Source organism: Apus apus, chromosome 18 (assembly GCF_020740795.1).
Source record: "Apus apus isolate bApuApu2 chromosome 18, bApuApu2.pri.cur, whole genome shotgun sequence".
Lineage (NCBI taxonomy): Eukaryota > Metazoa > Chordata > Aves > Apodiformes > Apodidae > Apus > Apus apus.
The window spans coordinates 2,294,814-2,310,547 of NC_067299.1; the positions used below are offsets into that span (position 1 = coordinate 2,294,814).

Here is a 15,734-nt window from a genome sequence, read left to right on the forward strand (position 1 = left end):
CACATTTCTGTAGTCTCTTGTTACCTCCTAGTCTCTGGAGATAGGTCCCTGGTGTGGAACATCCCAGTCTGGGCTCTGGCTGTGCAGTCAGGCAGCCCCCAACTCTGCAGCACCCCCTCGGTCTCTCCTGTTTGCTCCGTGGGGCTCCTCAGAGCCTTGCCAGCAGCCTGCAATTGCAGCTCACTCAGAGCCCTTTTCAGGGCTATTCTGGCTTCATTAAGTGAAAATTAATCATATTAAGACCCTAACTGGTTGGACTGTGTGCCTGACTCAGTGCAGTGGTGGTGGCAGCATGAGGCTGCTTTCCTGGCCGGGTGAGAGGGTGTAGGTGGGATGAAGGACCCTGGCTACGTGTGAGCTGGGCTGTGCAACGAGTGCTGCTGTGACAGGTCCTGTCCTGCTCCCTGAGACAGGGTGACAGGAGCTGGCAGCACTGGGCTGCTGGTTTCCCTTGCCTAATCTCTGGTGACAGAGGGATGTCCAGGCAACATGGAGACTCGGGGCCTTGACAGATAATTGGAAACCCTCTCACCTTAGCTGCCTTCTCTCCAATACCCAGCACGGGTAAGTGCTTGTGTGTTGCTGTCTCAGCTAATGTGAGGGGTGTCTCCTCTTCCCCCAGTTCCTGTGGAGCCCTGTGTGAGACATTGCAGCCATGTCTGACTTTGTGGAAAGTGAAGCAGAGGAGTCGGAGGAGGAGTACAACCAGGATGGGGAGGTTGTGCCCAGAGTAACCAAGAAGTTTGTAGAGGAGGATGAGGATGGTGAGTCTGCCTGGCCTGAGTTTGCTGAATGGTCTGTGTGCCTTTCTGCTCTGCTTTCCATCCTACACCTCTGCAGATGGAGCAATAGCTGTGCTAGAATAGCGTGGCCATCTGGAGTGGGTAATCTCAGCTGTCTTAAGTGCTTCCCTTCCTCAGAGTGCTTAGATGGCTTTTATATTTGGCAATAGAAAATGCACTGCTTCACACCCCTGGGACTGGCAGTCCCACAGTTTGATAGTAAACAGTAAAAGCAGAGGAACTCTCCCAGCATGACCACCCCACCTGTTCCCTCTGCAGAGAGAGTGAGGCCACAAGACAAGCAGTTGGGTTGTGGCAGGAGCAGCTGCCTGGGCTCTGTGAAAGTGTCAGTAAAAACTGCGTGTGCAGACAGTGTGAAGGAAAGTGCTGTTTGCACAGAGCCCAGGAGGAGTCTTGGCAGGTAACCAAGGAGTATGTCTAACCTTGCTGCTCTCCACCCCAGATGAGGAAGAGGAGGAGGAGAATCTTGATGATCAAGATGAGCAGGGGAACCTGAAGGGGTTCATTAATGATGATGACGATGAGGAAGAGGAAGAGGAGGAAGAAGCCAGTGACTCTGGAGACTCTGAGGACAACGTTGGCCACAAGAAGAGAAAGCGCAGTAAGTTTTATAGTGATTGTTCCTTGCAGGCCACAGCATGATGCTCTCACACTGCCCTGCCAGAGAGCAGAGCTCTGCCCTGGCTGTCTGCACCGACTGAGGAAGCTACACCCTCCTTCTTGGCTGTTCCATTCCCAGATTGGTACAGGGAGACTGAAACTCACCTCTGCTTTCTTTTAGCTTTTGATGACCGCCTGGAGGATGATGATTTTGACCTCATTGAAGAGAACTTGGGTGTTAAAGTCAAAAGGGTGAGTTGTGTTCTCGTGCTGCTGTTGGGGGGGGTGTCTCAGCAGGAAAGAGGGGGGTCAACTTGTCCTTCCCACCTGCCCCTGCCCTCTTGCAAAGGGAGAGCAGAGTCCTTGAAGGAAGCAGGATCTCTCCTTGTGCAGGCAACAGGGAACTGGCTTCCTAGAGTTTGCAAAACACTTCCTTCTGGTTCCTGAAGGCTCCTTTCTTCCCACCTCTGCAAGACAGTCTGGGCAGGGACAGCACTATGTTCTGTATTTCTGAGTGTAAGGGTGCTGAGACCCTGGCCCAGGTTGCCCAGGGAAGCTGTGGCTGCCCCATCCCTGGCAGTGTTGAAGGGCAGGTTGGATGGGGCTTGGAGCAACCTGGTCTGCTGAGAGGTGTCCCTGCCCATGCAGGAGGGTTGGTACTAAATGATCTTTGAGGTCCCTTCCAACCCAGACCATTCCATGGTTCTAACATTGAGCTTGAGTGTCTATGCCAGGAATTCAGTCCCTAACAGGCCTCTTTGCTTGTAGCAAAAATTCAGGCGTGTGCGAAAAATGTCTGATGATGAGGATGATGAAGAAGAAGACTATGGGAAAGAAGAACATGAGAAGGAAGCCATTGCTGAAGAAATCTTTCAGGATGGTGAAGGAGAGGAGGGAGGGGAGGCTGTTGAAGCTCCTGTTGCCCCACCAGAAGAGGAAGAGGAGGAGGAGGAAGATGAGTCTGGTGAGCATGGTTGGTTGATTATATCCAGAGTTTGTCCTAGGATTAAAGCACAGGAACCAAGACTTCTTCTGAGCTATAAGTAACCAAAGGCTGAAGCCCTCTTGTGGTCAAGCTCTTGCTGGTCTGATGGGTACCATCTTTACAATTAACATTTTTGGTGGCAGGTTTAGTTTGTGTCTGAACCGCTTTGTCCAGAAGCACATGACATGTGCTGAGGTGTTGAACATCTCCTCTGAGCTGAGCTTTGTCAGATGTATCAGTTGAAAATGTGAGTGTCCTGACCACTAGATTATTTCTCAATGTCCAGATATTGATGACTTCATCGTGGATGATGATGGACAACCTCTGAAGAAGCCAAAATGGAGAAAGAAGCTCCCTGGATACACAGATGCGTAAGTGTTGATTGGAAGTTGGCCTGGAGCCTCAAAAACACTGCTCAGCTTGCTGGATTCTTGCAGCTGCAGAGTGATTCAGCTTGTGCTTGGATGCCACTGGTCTCTTTCCCAGAGAAACCTGGTGAATTTAAACATGGAGCTTTTAGTCTGTGTTTTCTTAAATTCCTGACTCCTTTCTCCCCTGAATTTTTTATAGGGACACCAAACCAGTCCCTTAAGTATTTGCCTGTGAAGCTCAGAATTGTGTACTTACCCATCATTTTTTAACCTGGGTGCAAAACTAAAGCTGAGCTTTAGGTGCTCTGACCTCCCCTGTGTGGCTACAAAGATGTTCTGTGGTCTGCACTGTGGGGCTGAACAATGAATTTTGCCTTCCAGTGCATTGCAGGAAGCCCAGGAGATCTTTGGTGTGGACTTCGACTATGATGAGTTTGAAAAGTACAACGAGTACGACGAGGAGATGGAGGAGGAGTATGACTATGAGGATGAAGAAGCTGAAGGGGAGACCCGAGTACGGCCCAAGAAGGCTGCCAAGAAGCGCGTCAGTCGCCGCAGCATCTTTGAGATGTACGAGCCCAGTGAGCTGGAGAGCAGCCACCTGACAGACCAGGACAATGAGATCCGCATGACTGACATGCCTGAGAGGTTCCAGGTGAGGGAGGAGGGTGCTGCTGTGTGTGCAGAAAACATTACAGCTCCCACCAAGTGCAGCAGGCCTGGGACTTGCAGGCTTTCTCACCTGGCTGCTGGCTGGATTTTGCCTTCTCTTCTTCCCTCTTAGAAGGTCCCACCTGTCAAACGTGTGGGCTGAACTGCTGCATTCCAGCATAACAGTGACACTGAATTCCCTATTCCAGCTGTGCAGGCTGTTTTAGCACTGGTCATCGTTTATTTGGCCACTGGGTGCCAGTGTGGCACCCCTGGGAGTGCTGCAGGGCTTGTGCTCTGCTGAGGTGTCCTTCATCCTGGATGCTGTTGGTAATCCCACAAGCTGTGTCTCTTGATAGCAATTGTGAAGCTGCAGTGCCAGAGGAGGTTTGTCAGGGTTTTCTAGGCTGCCCATACAGCAGCCAGCACATAACTGTTCCAGACAGTTTAATCCAAGCATCTGGGACTTCCACTGCTCTCAGTGTGGAGTCCTGTTTGTGCTGCTCAGACTCACTCTGGTATCTCATGTTTTTGTCTTAATTTTACCCCGTAATCAGGTTTTCCTTGAACATTATTCAACCTCCCTTAGTGTCTGTTCAGGTAATTAATTCTGTTCAGAAGTTTGTTACCAGGCTCTGTAAAATGGGATGTCTGAAGCTGCCAGCTTTTCAGGAGAACCTTTTTTCCCATGCCAGTGTGCACAGCACAAGGGGACACAGTGTGTGATGCCTTCTGGCCATATGTGGCCTGTTCAGACATTTTGTCTTCTTCGCAGATGTCAGTGGTGATTAGAGCAGCCCTCCTGAAGGAGAATTGCCTGGGACTAAATGCCCAGAGGGAGTTTGAAGCTGCTTTATGTTCAGTGATTCTGTTGCTGCAGCAAGAAAAGTGATAAGGTGTTATAGATAGACTGGAACAGAGGATGTAGCTGCAGAGGGAAGATTTCATTCCTTCCCACACACCTCTGACAGAACTGTTAGCTGCCTTTACCTGGTGTAAAACTGATGCAGGTTTCCTCTGTGCCCAGAAGATGCAGACATTGAAGTGCCGTCCTCAGCAAAGCCCCATGGGTGGTACTGAGACCTCATAAGAACCTGCAGCTCAAAGCAATCATTTCCAGGCTTCCTGAAGACGTGGCAGCACGAGCTCTGGTGCCACACGTGCTCATCCTGTTGTCTCTTCCCAGCTACGCTCCATCCCGGTCAAGAGTGCGGAAGATGATGAGCTGGAGGAAGAAGCTGACTGGATCTACAGGAATGCATTTGCCACACCCACCATCTCCTTACAGGTAAAGGACTATGCCTGGGACTTCTGTCCTAAGAAGACTCGAGTTGCTGCAGATTTCCCACCTGGAGCTGTTGTTCCAGGAGTTTGCTCAGGGGCATGTGGTGCCTGACAAGCCTTTCTTTCTGGTTTTCAGTGTCGAACATGCACCTCTTCATTTTCCCAGCCATAAAACAGGGCAAGAAGAAACACAGAGAAGCTGCAAGAATAATTGTCAGGAATGATGGGAAGATCTCAGAGCACTTAGGGCTAAACCAGTATTGCCTGTGATCTGCTTTCACCCATCAGTTACCTTGATCAGATTCTGCTTCCCTGTTTTCCTCTAAGCCAGTCAGGGCTGGGATGCTTTTTTGTGGGGAGGCTAAATTTCCAGCACACCAAAGGGCCACTGTTTTCCAGCCTTAACTTGGGCTGGTATTTTGGGAGTCAGGAACACAATCAGGACCATGTGTTTCTCCTTCTAGGAGACCTGTGACTACCTCGACCGTGGACAAGCCAGCAGCAGCTTCAGCCGCAAGGGGCCCAGCACCATCCAGAAGATTAAAGAAGCCCTGAATTTCATGAGAAATCAACATTTTGAGGTAATCCACAACTTGCCTTCATTGCCAAGATAAAAGTATCTGTCTCCTTGTCTGGGCAGGATTAGCAGAGGGGTTGCTGGAAGTATTTAGGGCAGCAGACCAGAAGGGGCTGAGATGCCATAGCTGGTTGCCTCTCCTGGCACAATGTGGTGCATCATTGGAACATGCAGCTCATCTTGTGTGAGCTGAGGCAACACAGGTTTTTAAGGCCTGTTTGGTGGGGCTGCTATCATCCTGTTTCCCTGATCCCAGACAAATTGATGCTAAATGTGATGGAGGAATTTCAGAGTATCCTGAGCCTTGCTTGGTTCATTCAGTCCATTCTCTGAGGTGTTGCCTGATGTTGCAGAAGCTCTTGAGTGTATGTGAAGTATTCTTTGGTGGAACAGTCTCAAGAGCTGGGGCACAGCTTGGTGCATCCCCACACTGCTGCCCTGTTGGCTTCTTCTCCCACATGGAACAGAAGCACCCTCTGGACTCCTGGCTGCCCAGAGCAGCCCAGTCTCCTGCTTGGTGGTGATGAGTCTCCTTTCTGACCCAGGTCCCGTTCATCGCTTTCTACAGAAAGGAGTATGTGGAGCCAGAGCTGCACATCAATGACCTCTGGAGGGTCTGGCAATGGGATGAGAAGGTGAGGAGTGTTCACTGCTTGTTACCCCACCAACATTAAACATGTCTTCCCGTCTAGCCTGACACTTTCAGCAGATTTTGGTTTGACTGTGGAGACCTTGAGACCACTTTTATCCATGGGGTTTTTTGTATATTTGCTATCATGTGGGGATAAAGGGTTATCTGACAAAAGGGGGTTCAAAACAGTCCTTCCTCTTCACTAAGTTCCTTTTGTGTGGTGACCTTTCCTGCGAGGAATGCAGGTTCCTTCTCTACAGCCAGTCCTTGATTGATTTTTTTTTTTTAATTTTTTTTCTGTTAATACAATCCATCTCTGAGATGAGCGTCATGTCACATCAGGGTTTGGCTATGGATGAAGATTTTTATGAATATATACCAAATATCCCAAGATCCTGGGATCCCCTGTTTGGGAAGGGAGGATTCAGATGTAACACACAGCCATGGTCCATTTCACTGGGAATCTTTGTTCCCCTGTTAGTGGACCCAGCTGAAGATCCGCAAGCAGAACCTGACACGCCTCTTTGAGAAGATGCAGGCCTACCAGTATGAGCAGATCTCTGCTGACCCAGACAAGCCCTTGGCAGATGGAATAAGGGCCCTGGATACTACTGACATGGAGAGGTATGATCCTGTGAGGCACTTAGATTCATTCCAGAATTACTTAAGAAGTACCATAACTTGCCCAAACAGCCCCAGGCTCTCTTGCCTCTGCAGTGCATTGAATTTAGCCTCCCCACAAAGCCAGTAATGAGACATATTTTTGGAAGATGAGCCCAAATGTTCCCTCTGCCTGAGCTGTACCAGAACAGGTTCCTTGTGTGCTCTGAGCAGGGCTGAGCTGCAAGCAGGGTGTAATGTGCTGGCTTTGCTGCAGGCTGAAGGACGTGCAGTCCATGGATGAGCTGAAGGACGTGTATAACCACTTCCTGCTGTACTATGGGAGAGACATCCCCAAGATGCAGAATGCTGCCAAGGCTGCAAGAAAGAAGCAAAAGCGGATCCGAGAGGATGGGGAAGAGGAGGAAGGTTTGTCCTTGGATTTTTTAGTCTCCTAATTGTGGGTTGGTTGAAAATGCTGGTTCAAAAGAATAATAAGAAAGTTCGTTGAAAAGCCCGTTTGTTTGCAGAGAACATCTCAGCTCACTTCTGTCTCAGGTTAGTCCCAAGTCTTCCAGGCATCTCGGAAAATCCTTAAAATTTGCCACACAAGGTGCTGCTTTTCTGATGGACTAATACCACCCTTCATGACAGGGGCCAAATCAGCCACCTTGATGTGTGTGTTAACGTGCAACCCAGAGATACTGCTATTAAAACTGCTAAAGTGTGCAGCTGAAGAGAAGATGAGGGTGGTGAGACCCTGGCCCAGGTTGCCCAGGGAAGCTGTGGAAGCCCCATCCCTGGCAGTGTTGAAGGGCAGGTTGGATGGGGCTTGGAGCAACCTGGTCTGGTGGGAGGTGCTCCTGTCCGTGCAGGGAGTTTGGAGCTAGATGATCTAAGATCCCTTCCAACTGAGACTGTTCTATGATTTTGTGATTTTTCTTTTTCTAACCCTGAACAATTTTAAGGCTTATGTGATCTTTGAGATACATTTGTGGAACTTAGGGACTCTTGCTCCATGTAGGTTGTGTTGGATCCCTTTACTGTGCTCTTGGCTCACCGCAGCTGTCTGGATGCCTCTGTAAAGTGGCCTTGCTAATGATACTGTTCCCACAGGTGAAGGGGAGGATGCTGAGGATGATGAGCAGAAAGGGCCGGAGCTGAAGCAGGCGTCCCGGCGGGACATGTACACCATCTGTCAGGCAGCTGGGCTGGGTACGGGCTGGGCTTTGTCACATGGAGCTTCTTTCACACTTCTACCACAGCTTACCTGTGGGGAGGACCAGTAGTTCTGCTCAGCATAAGCTACGAAACCAACCTTCTCATAGTTTTTGTGTTGTTTTGTATTTCCCTCCACCCACCCCAGATGGCCTGGCTAAGAAGTTTGGTCTGACACCTGAACAGTTTGGAGAGAATCTGCGAGACAGTTACCAGCGTCACGAGACAGAGCAGTTCCCTGCAGAGCCCCTGGAGCTGGCCAAGGATTACGTGTGTAGGTCAGTGTGGGGCCAGTTTTCATGGCGGTCCTGTGGATGTGACACAGGGGAGGGGATCCAGGAGTATTCCAAACCCTAAGCCTTCCTGTTGCCTTTTTTCTTTCAGTCAGTTCCCAAGCCCTGAAGCTGTGCTGGAAGGAGCCCGGTACATGGTGGCTTTGCAGATAGCCAGGGAGCCTTTGGTCAGGCAGGTCCTGAGACAGACTTTCCAGGAAAGAGCCAAAGTCAACATTTCACCAACCAAAAAGGGGAAGAAGGTAAGGAAGGGAGCTCTGACTCAGTGAGTCAATTCAGGGAAGGATCTAAATAACACACAAATGCTCATTTTTCCACCTCAAAACTTCTCCCACATCAGTGGCAACTCTGGATACGTCTTCAAAGCAGCCTGGGAGCTGGGCTGCTGCAGAGGCCAGCTCAGCATCACGCTGCATGTTCAGTCTCAGCATTTCAGCAGACCTGATTCTTGCTGTCAAGATGTTGCTTTCAGTTACTGAAACCACCTCTGTTTTTCTGGGACTGGCAACAAATTCCACTGTGTCCTACTGGGGAAGAGAATGCAGCCTGGCTGGCATGGGGATGAGGGGATATTAAATATAAACCATTGTCTCCCATGGGATACAGCAGGGACTGCCTTCATGGATCCCCTGCATGCATTGCTGACTGTCTGTCCTCTCCCAGGATATTGATGAAGCCCACTATGCCTATTCCTTTAAATACTTGAAGAACAAGCCTGTGAAGGAGCTACGAGATGACCAGTTCCTGAAAATGAGCCTGGCAGAGGAGGAGGGACTGCTCACTATAGATATCAGCATTGACATGAAAGGAGTGGAGGGGTGAGTCCTTGCTGGCTGTGCCACCCCTGTCTTGGCAGAGCTCATTCCTTCAGAGCTGCTGGGCTCCTAGAGCTCCTCTGTGACCCAGACAGCTCTGGGAAGTCATGGCCTGGTGGTTTCCTGCACCTTAAAGCCAAACAGCCTCTCACAGTCTTGCTTTTTTCTTCATCTGAATGAAAACTTCAGAAGCCATCTGGCTCACTCATTTGAAGGCAAACTCCAGAGCTTGTACGAGTTTTGAGGAAGACAAATGTTTATTTCCCTGCACATCTGAGTAGCCACAGTAGCCACACTGCAGCATAGGTGTGCTGGAGTGGCTGGGGGCTGCCTCCTGTTGCACTGACCAGGCCTCTCTGTGGTGCCAGGGTGGCTCTCAGCTGCAGTCAGGCTGGCAGCACAGCTGGGGGAGCGTGTGGTGGCAGGACTGGCTCTTCTCTACGTTTTCCAGGCACCTCGCTGAACCTGAGGTGCTGCTGTCACATCCCTGCGCAGGAATCTGCCAGCAGTGGTGTCCATGCGGGCCTTGGGAGTCCTCCTGATTCTCTGCCTCTCGTTTCTTGCAGTTATGGAAGCGACCAGACCTACTTTGAGGAGATCAAACAGTTCTACTACCGGGATGAGTTCAGCCACCAGGTGCAGGAGTGGAACCGGCAGCGTACCATGGCCATCGAGCGGGCCCTCAACCAGTTCCTCTACCTGCAGATGGCTAAGGAGTTGAAGAACAAGCTGTTAGTGGAGGCCAAAGAATATGTCCTCAAGGTGAGACGGGGGACAGATGGGGAATGCTGCTGACAGGCCATATGCAGGCTCTTGGGAAGGAGGAGGGGGCAGTCAGGGAGCTGAGTCTGGTTCTTTCCCAAACATGGAGAGAAGAGCAGATAGCTCATTGGGAGGGAAGATGGGCTTCATGGTTCTGAAGAGCTGGTCCCAGACTGGCAGAATATACTGTCTTGCTGCCTTGAGCAGTCCATGACCTTCCTTCGAGAGGGGCTATGCCAAACATCCATCTCCAGTGGATTTCTCACTCCTCTCTCCTGTTCTCCCAGGCTTGCAGCAGGAAGCTGTACAACTGGCTGAAGGTTTCCTCATACCGCCCCGATCAGCAAGTGGAGGAAGATGACGATTTCATGGATGAAAACCAAGGGAAGGGGATTCGGGTGCTAGGCATTGCGTTCTCCTCAGCCAGGTAGGAGGAAAGGAGTTTCCCCTGGATCCCTGTTCAGCTTGAGCAGTCCCCCCTGGCTGAGCAATCTCTCCTCCACAGGGACCACCCCGTGTTTTGTGCCCTGGTGAACGGGGAGGGGGAGGTGACAGACTTCCTGCGCTTGCCGCATTTCACAAAGAGAAGGAATGCCTGGCGTGAGGAGGAGAGGGAAAAGAAGGTGAGCCTTGGTGCAGCTATTGTCCAGATGAATGTCTGCACGTTGCTTTTGGTTCTGTGCCATCCACTGTGGCTCCTGGAGAGGAGCAGTCTGAGCACAGCTCAGGCCTTGTCACTCTTGCATGCAAGAATACTGCCTTTTCCCGCCCTGTAATTATTCTGGCAGAACAGTTGCTTCCAGGTAAACTCAAATTAATCTCTTCTCCTCTTACAGGGAGTGGCAGGGCCTCTCTATTTCTGAGTTCTCTTGGGGTTTTGTGAGCTCCTGTGGTCTCAGCTACAGAAACTTTCTCCCTTTCGCCGATCACATTATGATAGCAAGAGGCTGTGAGAACCCCTGGACCTTGGGGCAAGCTTTTGCCTTCCATTACCTACTTGCACTGATTTCCTGTAAAACCAAACCATGAGGCCATCAGTCTTCCTTCTGCAGAACCTTCCTGTTTGTCCTTGCAGTGGTGAGGAGCTTCAGGGCCTGATGGAGAATGAGCTTAGGCATGTTCATCTCAGGGTGCCAGATCAGGATGGCAGTGAGGGAGGATGTGCCCTATGAAATAGGAACCCAGGACTGGTAGCTAGCTCAGTCCAGAAACCCTTTAACTTTTCTACTCTGACCTGCTTCATTTTCCTTTCCAGGCCCAGGATATTGAAACCTTGAAAAAATTCCTCCTGAACAAGAAGCCTCATGTGGTGACGATTGCGGGTGAGAACAGGTCAGTCTTTGTGTTGTGCCTGCTCCCCAGCCCCCTGCAGTCCTTTCCTCATGCCTGTCCACCTTTCACTGTTTCTGTCTGTGGTGTGAGGCAGCACTGGGGTTATCTCCCTCAGTGATTCCAGCACCCAGCTTTGTACTCCCCCCTCAATCCCCTTGGCCGTCTCTCCCTAGGGATGCTCAGATGCTGATGGAGGATGTAAAGAGAATTGTTCATGAGCTGGATCAGGGGCAGCAGCTGTCCTCTATCGGAGTGGAGCTGGTGGACAATGAGCTGGCCATCCTCTACATGAACAGCAAGAAGTCTGAGGTGAACCTTCTGTTATTCCAGCCATCCCTCAGTCTGTTGCTTATTTGTGCTGTCTCATCCTCCGTTTGTTGTGCTGGCCCTGCCTTCTGTCATTCTCTGCCTTGTGTAATCAATCTAGCTAGTGATGTGCTGATCTTTGGGTCAAGGCAAAATGTCTTCTTTAGGCCTCCCTGAAGAGATCAGCAGCAGCAGATGTACAGAGCACACATTGACATAGTCTGAAATGAATCTTGCTCAGCTGAGTGGGTGGGGTGCTTCCATCCCTTGTTGCAGCAGAGTTCCTGGGAACCTTTGACCTCAGCGCTCTCTTTACCCTGAGCACCAAATCCTCCCCATGTTCCAGTCCCTGTCTGATGTGTCTTTGTGTGTAACACTTGTGTTACAAAGTGTGAACACACAGTCAGAGTTTCCCCTGGTTCCCTGGCCTCTTGCAGAACGAGTTCAGGGATTACCCCCCGCTGCTGCGCCAGGCCGTCTCCCTCGCTCGCCGCATTCAGGACCCGCTCATTGAGTTTGCCCAGGTCTGCAGCTCTGACGAGGACATTCTCTGCCTAAAGCTTCATCCTCTGCAGGTAACTTGGCCTTGTGGGATCCTTCTCTGCTAGAGAAGGTGGCCGGGAACAGTTTGTTGTCAAATAAAAGTATCCCAAGTTGAACTGGTGCCTGTTCTATGCCATATTCAGACTCTACAGCACCTTTTTTTCAGCCTACTTTAGCTGTTCAGCCTTTAGGCTGTTTTTAGGGGTAATTCTGAGGGGCAGCACAGTTCCTAAGAGCTACTCTGTTTAGCTCAGCTTGCTTATGGCAGTGTTGCAGGCATCTCCAAAGTGTTGCTCTCCTTTCCTCCAGGAGCATGTGGTGAAGGAGGAGCTGCTCAATGCCCTCTACTGCGAGTTCATCAACCGAGTCAACGAGGTGGGAGTGGATGTCAACAGGGCCATTGCCCACCCTCACAGCCAGGCTTTGCTGCAGTATGTCTGTGGCCTGGGACCACGCAAAGGCACTCATCTGCTAAAGGTAAGGAGGCTTCTGTCCCTGCCTGCACAACAAGGCATCACTAACGTGCACCTTGGCCTGTGCTGTTAGGAGCACATCTCATGTGCCAGATGCAGCTGATGGCTCTGTTGACATGTACTTTGGGATGTGTTATCTCACTGCACCAACCCTGACTCTGTGCATGGTCTTATGTCCTTGGTAGACCCAAGAAACTCAGCAGATCCATCAATCCTAGCAAGCTCCTGAACCCACAGGGACAGATGCATTCTCAGGGTGTCAAGATGCCTCTGTACTGTAGAAAACACAAGGCAAAAAGCCAACATTTTTCCTGAGAGTTGGAGCTGTTCCCTGTGGAGCCATCTCCTTTCATACCATGTTGAGATGCAGGAAGGGGACAGTAGTTCATAAGTTATGATGGGTTTGATGATGTCAGATACTTTGCACACCACGGTGTCCAGTGTGAGTCCTCTGCTTTTCCTGGAGAACCCTTGTGTTTGAATAGCAGCATTTACCCTGTCACCTTTTTCTCCAGATCTTAAAACAAAACAACACACGTTTGGAGAACAGGACCCAGCTGGTTACAATGTGCCACATGGGACCCAAGGTGTTTATCAACTGTGCTGGTTTCATCAAAATTGACACGGCATCACTGGGCGACAGGTGGGTGTGGGGTTGCATTTGGTGTCCTACAGGCTATGGAGTTAGCAGGAATGACAGGCTGAGGCAATCCTGTTCCCTGGAGCCTGTGTTCCCAGCAGTTTCTGTGTGGCCCCTCTGATTCCTGGCCAAGTTCAGGTATTGCTGGTTATTAATCTGATTCTTAAGGGCAGCCAAAATCATGCAGCAATGTGAGCTGCAGGACATGAGTTATGCAGCTTGCTGTGGTTTGAAAGGCCCTTTGTGGTCAAGGGGAACTAAATAAAAACTCTTGTTCCCTAACATAGTCATCATGCATGTCTGTCAGTTACCCTTGTGCACTTTTGCTTAGTTTCTGCCCAGTCCTACCATCAGTATTTCATTTTTCTAAAGTTTCCAACTTGAGGTGTAACTTGGCAATTCAGCTTCCTCCTAAACTAGTAGCACTGCTGGGAAGTTTGCAGAGCACAAGGTTACTGGTAACTAAACAAGAGATGTGTGTTTGGAGGACGGAGGTAACCTGGTTTTTAAATCTCTAGCTGACTGCTTTGCAGAGAGGAGTCACTTGTTGGAAATGTGCTTCCTCAAGGGCAGTGTCCTCCTTGGCTTTGAAAAGCAGTCTGGGAAAGGACACCCGGCCAAGTCCTAACCCACGAGGTGCCTGGTTCTTGCAGGATAAAATTCCTGACACGGGCCAAAGTGTAGATTCCTCCAAAGAGCTGGATGCAGGAGACTGCCCTCCCAGTTGGCAACTCTTTATTTGTGTGAGGAGAGAAGCTGCAGAGAGCTGTGTGCTGGTAGAGCAGCTTTAGCACACAGTGACCACATCTGGAGAGCTTCCACAGTGCCTGCCCGTACCTTTGTGGGAGCAGGAGCTGAAGACTGCAATTTGTATGTCTTGCCTTGGCTCCTCTTGGTTTGGCAGTGAAGGATTCATTTCAGAGTGGGCTGTTGCACTGAGGGCAGTGGTGGCAAAGCCCCACGTGGTCAGTACTGGTGCTCAGCAGGGTGATTTATTATTGAGCTGAAGGAGGTGACTCTGGAACCCTGAGAGACTTTCTCTGAATGTTGCTTTGGTTTTATTTCAGTACCGATTCCTACATTGAGGTCCTAGATGGGTCCAGGGTCCATCCTGAAACCTATGAATGGGCAAGAAAAATGGCAGTGGATGCCTTGGAGTATGATGAGTCAGCAGAGGATGCCAATCCTGCAGGAGCTCTAGAGGAGATCTTGGAAAACCCTGAACGTCTGAAAGACCTGGATCTTGATGCCTTTGCTGAAGAACTGGAAAGACAGGTGTGCTGGGGGTTCCTGGTGCTGAGACACAGAGGGGAAGCTCTGCTGTCCAGCTCAGTTTCTTGTGTTCTGTAGCTGGTGACCCTTCTCCTTTTTAGGAGCTGAATTTAGCAGTTGCTGTCGTAAAGTGTGTAAACAGCCATGATGAGTATTCAGTGTCTGACAAGGGCATGTAGGCAATGCCTGCAGAAAGTATACTTGGGACAGAGGGAAGGAGGAGGCAGGAGACAGTAATTAGACTGTTTAAACTGTTCTCCCTGAAGTGATCTGTTTTCTGAACATACTGGTACTTTTGACTTCAACATGCTATGACTTGAGTTCCCCAGTTGGATGGTACTCTGTGCATTCCTCTTTTTTGATTCTGCTGTTTGATAAGCTCCTTGAGTTCTTCCATAACTTGCACTGCCTTCCCTGCTCCTCTCCTTCCTGCTTTGCTCATGGCTTTATAACCTTTGAATGCCACACAGGGCTATGGTGACAAGCACATCACTTTGTATGACATCCGAGCTGAGCTAAGCTGCAGATACAAGGACCTGAGGACGCCGTACCGTTCCCCAAACACTGAAGAGGTCTTCAATATGCTGACCAAAGAGACTCCAGAGACCTTTTATATAGGTACGTCCCTGTTTACATCCCTGATTTTTGTCATCCTGAGTTGTCTTAGGATGGGGAAAAGTGGGGCAGAGGGATTGTGGTGAGGGTGATGTTGGGATGGTGCTGTTGTCGTGTGTATGTGAAGCAGGTGTTCAAGTACCTGGGGAGTCTCCTGACACCTTTATGCACAACTACCTTAGATTGAGCAGACTGCCCAGCCCTGCAGTTGACTTTTGGTTTTTTATTCTCTCCTCCTTCTCTCCCATCACACCACAGGTAAAATGATCATCTGCAACGTGACTGGGATAGCCCACAGGAGGCCCCAAGGAGAGAGCTACGACCAGGCAATACGGAACGACGAAACTGGCCTTTGGCAGTGTCCTTTCTGTCAGCAGGATAACTTCCCAGAGCTCAGCGAGGTGAGGCTCCTTCTCCTCATGGACCTGCCTTTGTCAGGAGTCTGCTTTTGGCAGGCTTGAGTGTTTTGTAGAGTCTTTAGGAGACAGGGATCAGAGCCCAGATTGTGTCTGCAGTGCCCCAGGATCCCAACCTGAACATGGCCTTTGGCTGTAAATATCATCTGTTCCACTTCTGACTAATTGCCCCAGTATAGATTTAACAGATCCTTTATGGCTGCATGATGGATTTTAGTGAACTGGGCTGGGGGTGAAATGGCCTGGGGCTGAGCTGACCAGTTCTTTGCAAATACACAATACAGGCTGGTTTGTGTTCTAGGACTGGGTTTTACACAGAGAAACTGCCCATGATGCTGGGAACAGAAGGTAGTTCTGCCACCTTCTCAGTTTCCAGAACTTATCTGGACTCCCTGCTGCTTCATGCAGCTGTACTTGAGGTCTCTTCTAAACACTTCTGAATTCCAGCCTAGCTAATCCCTGACTTTAAAATCCTGTAGCATTAATTAGCAGCCAGCCCTAGCTGCAGGCCTGTGGTCAGACTCTAAAAATGTTCTGCCCTTCCTGA

The 15,734-nt window shown here is 50.1% G+C and overlaps 1 protein-coding gene across 2 annotated transcripts in view; it reads left to right on the forward strand.

Moving 5' to 3' along the window:
* The window catches only part of SUPT6H (SPT6 homolog, histone chaperone and transcription elongation factor), a 28,528-nt gene that overhangs the window by 4,896 nt on the left and 7,898 nt on the right, over positions 1-15,734 (forward strand). For both annotated transcript variants that reach the window (XM_051635654.1, XM_051635652.1), the window contains exons 2-27: positions 623-764; positions 1,246-1,404; positions 1,585-1,655; positions 2,172-2,367; positions 2,675-2,759; positions 3,141-3,414; positions 4,597-4,698; positions 5,159-5,275; positions 5,817-5,906; positions 6,384-6,526; positions 6,780-6,931; positions 7,619-7,717; positions 7,869-7,998; positions 8,105-8,255; positions 8,677-8,831; positions 9,395-9,590; positions 9,878-10,017; positions 10,096-10,213; positions 10,846-10,922; positions 11,096-11,231; positions 11,666-11,803; positions 12,081-12,248; positions 12,760-12,887; positions 13,952-14,159; positions 14,627-14,774; positions 15,030-15,172. In XM_051635654.1, coding sequence (XP_051491614.1) covers positions 656-764; positions 1,246-1,404; positions 1,585-1,655; positions 2,172-2,367; positions 2,675-2,759; positions 3,141-3,414; positions 4,597-4,698; positions 5,159-5,275; positions 5,817-5,906; positions 6,384-6,526; positions 6,780-6,931; positions 7,619-7,717; positions 7,869-7,998; positions 8,105-8,255; positions 8,677-8,831; positions 9,395-9,590; positions 9,878-10,017; positions 10,096-10,213; positions 10,846-10,922; positions 11,096-11,231; positions 11,666-11,803; positions 12,081-12,248; positions 12,760-12,887; positions 13,952-14,159; positions 14,627-14,774; positions 15,030-15,172 — 3,633 coding nt within the window. In that variant the 5' untranslated portion in view covers positions 623-655. The remainder of the gene's footprint in view (positions 1-622; positions 765-1,245; positions 1,405-1,584; positions 1,656-2,171; positions 2,368-2,674; positions 2,760-3,140; positions 3,415-4,596; positions 4,699-5,158; positions 5,276-5,816; positions 5,907-6,383; positions 6,527-6,779; positions 6,932-7,618; positions 7,718-7,868; positions 7,999-8,104; positions 8,256-8,676; positions 8,832-9,394; positions 9,591-9,877; positions 10,018-10,095; positions 10,214-10,845; positions 10,923-11,095; positions 11,232-11,665; positions 11,804-12,080; positions 12,249-12,759; positions 12,888-13,951; positions 14,160-14,626; positions 14,775-15,029; positions 15,173-15,734) is intronic.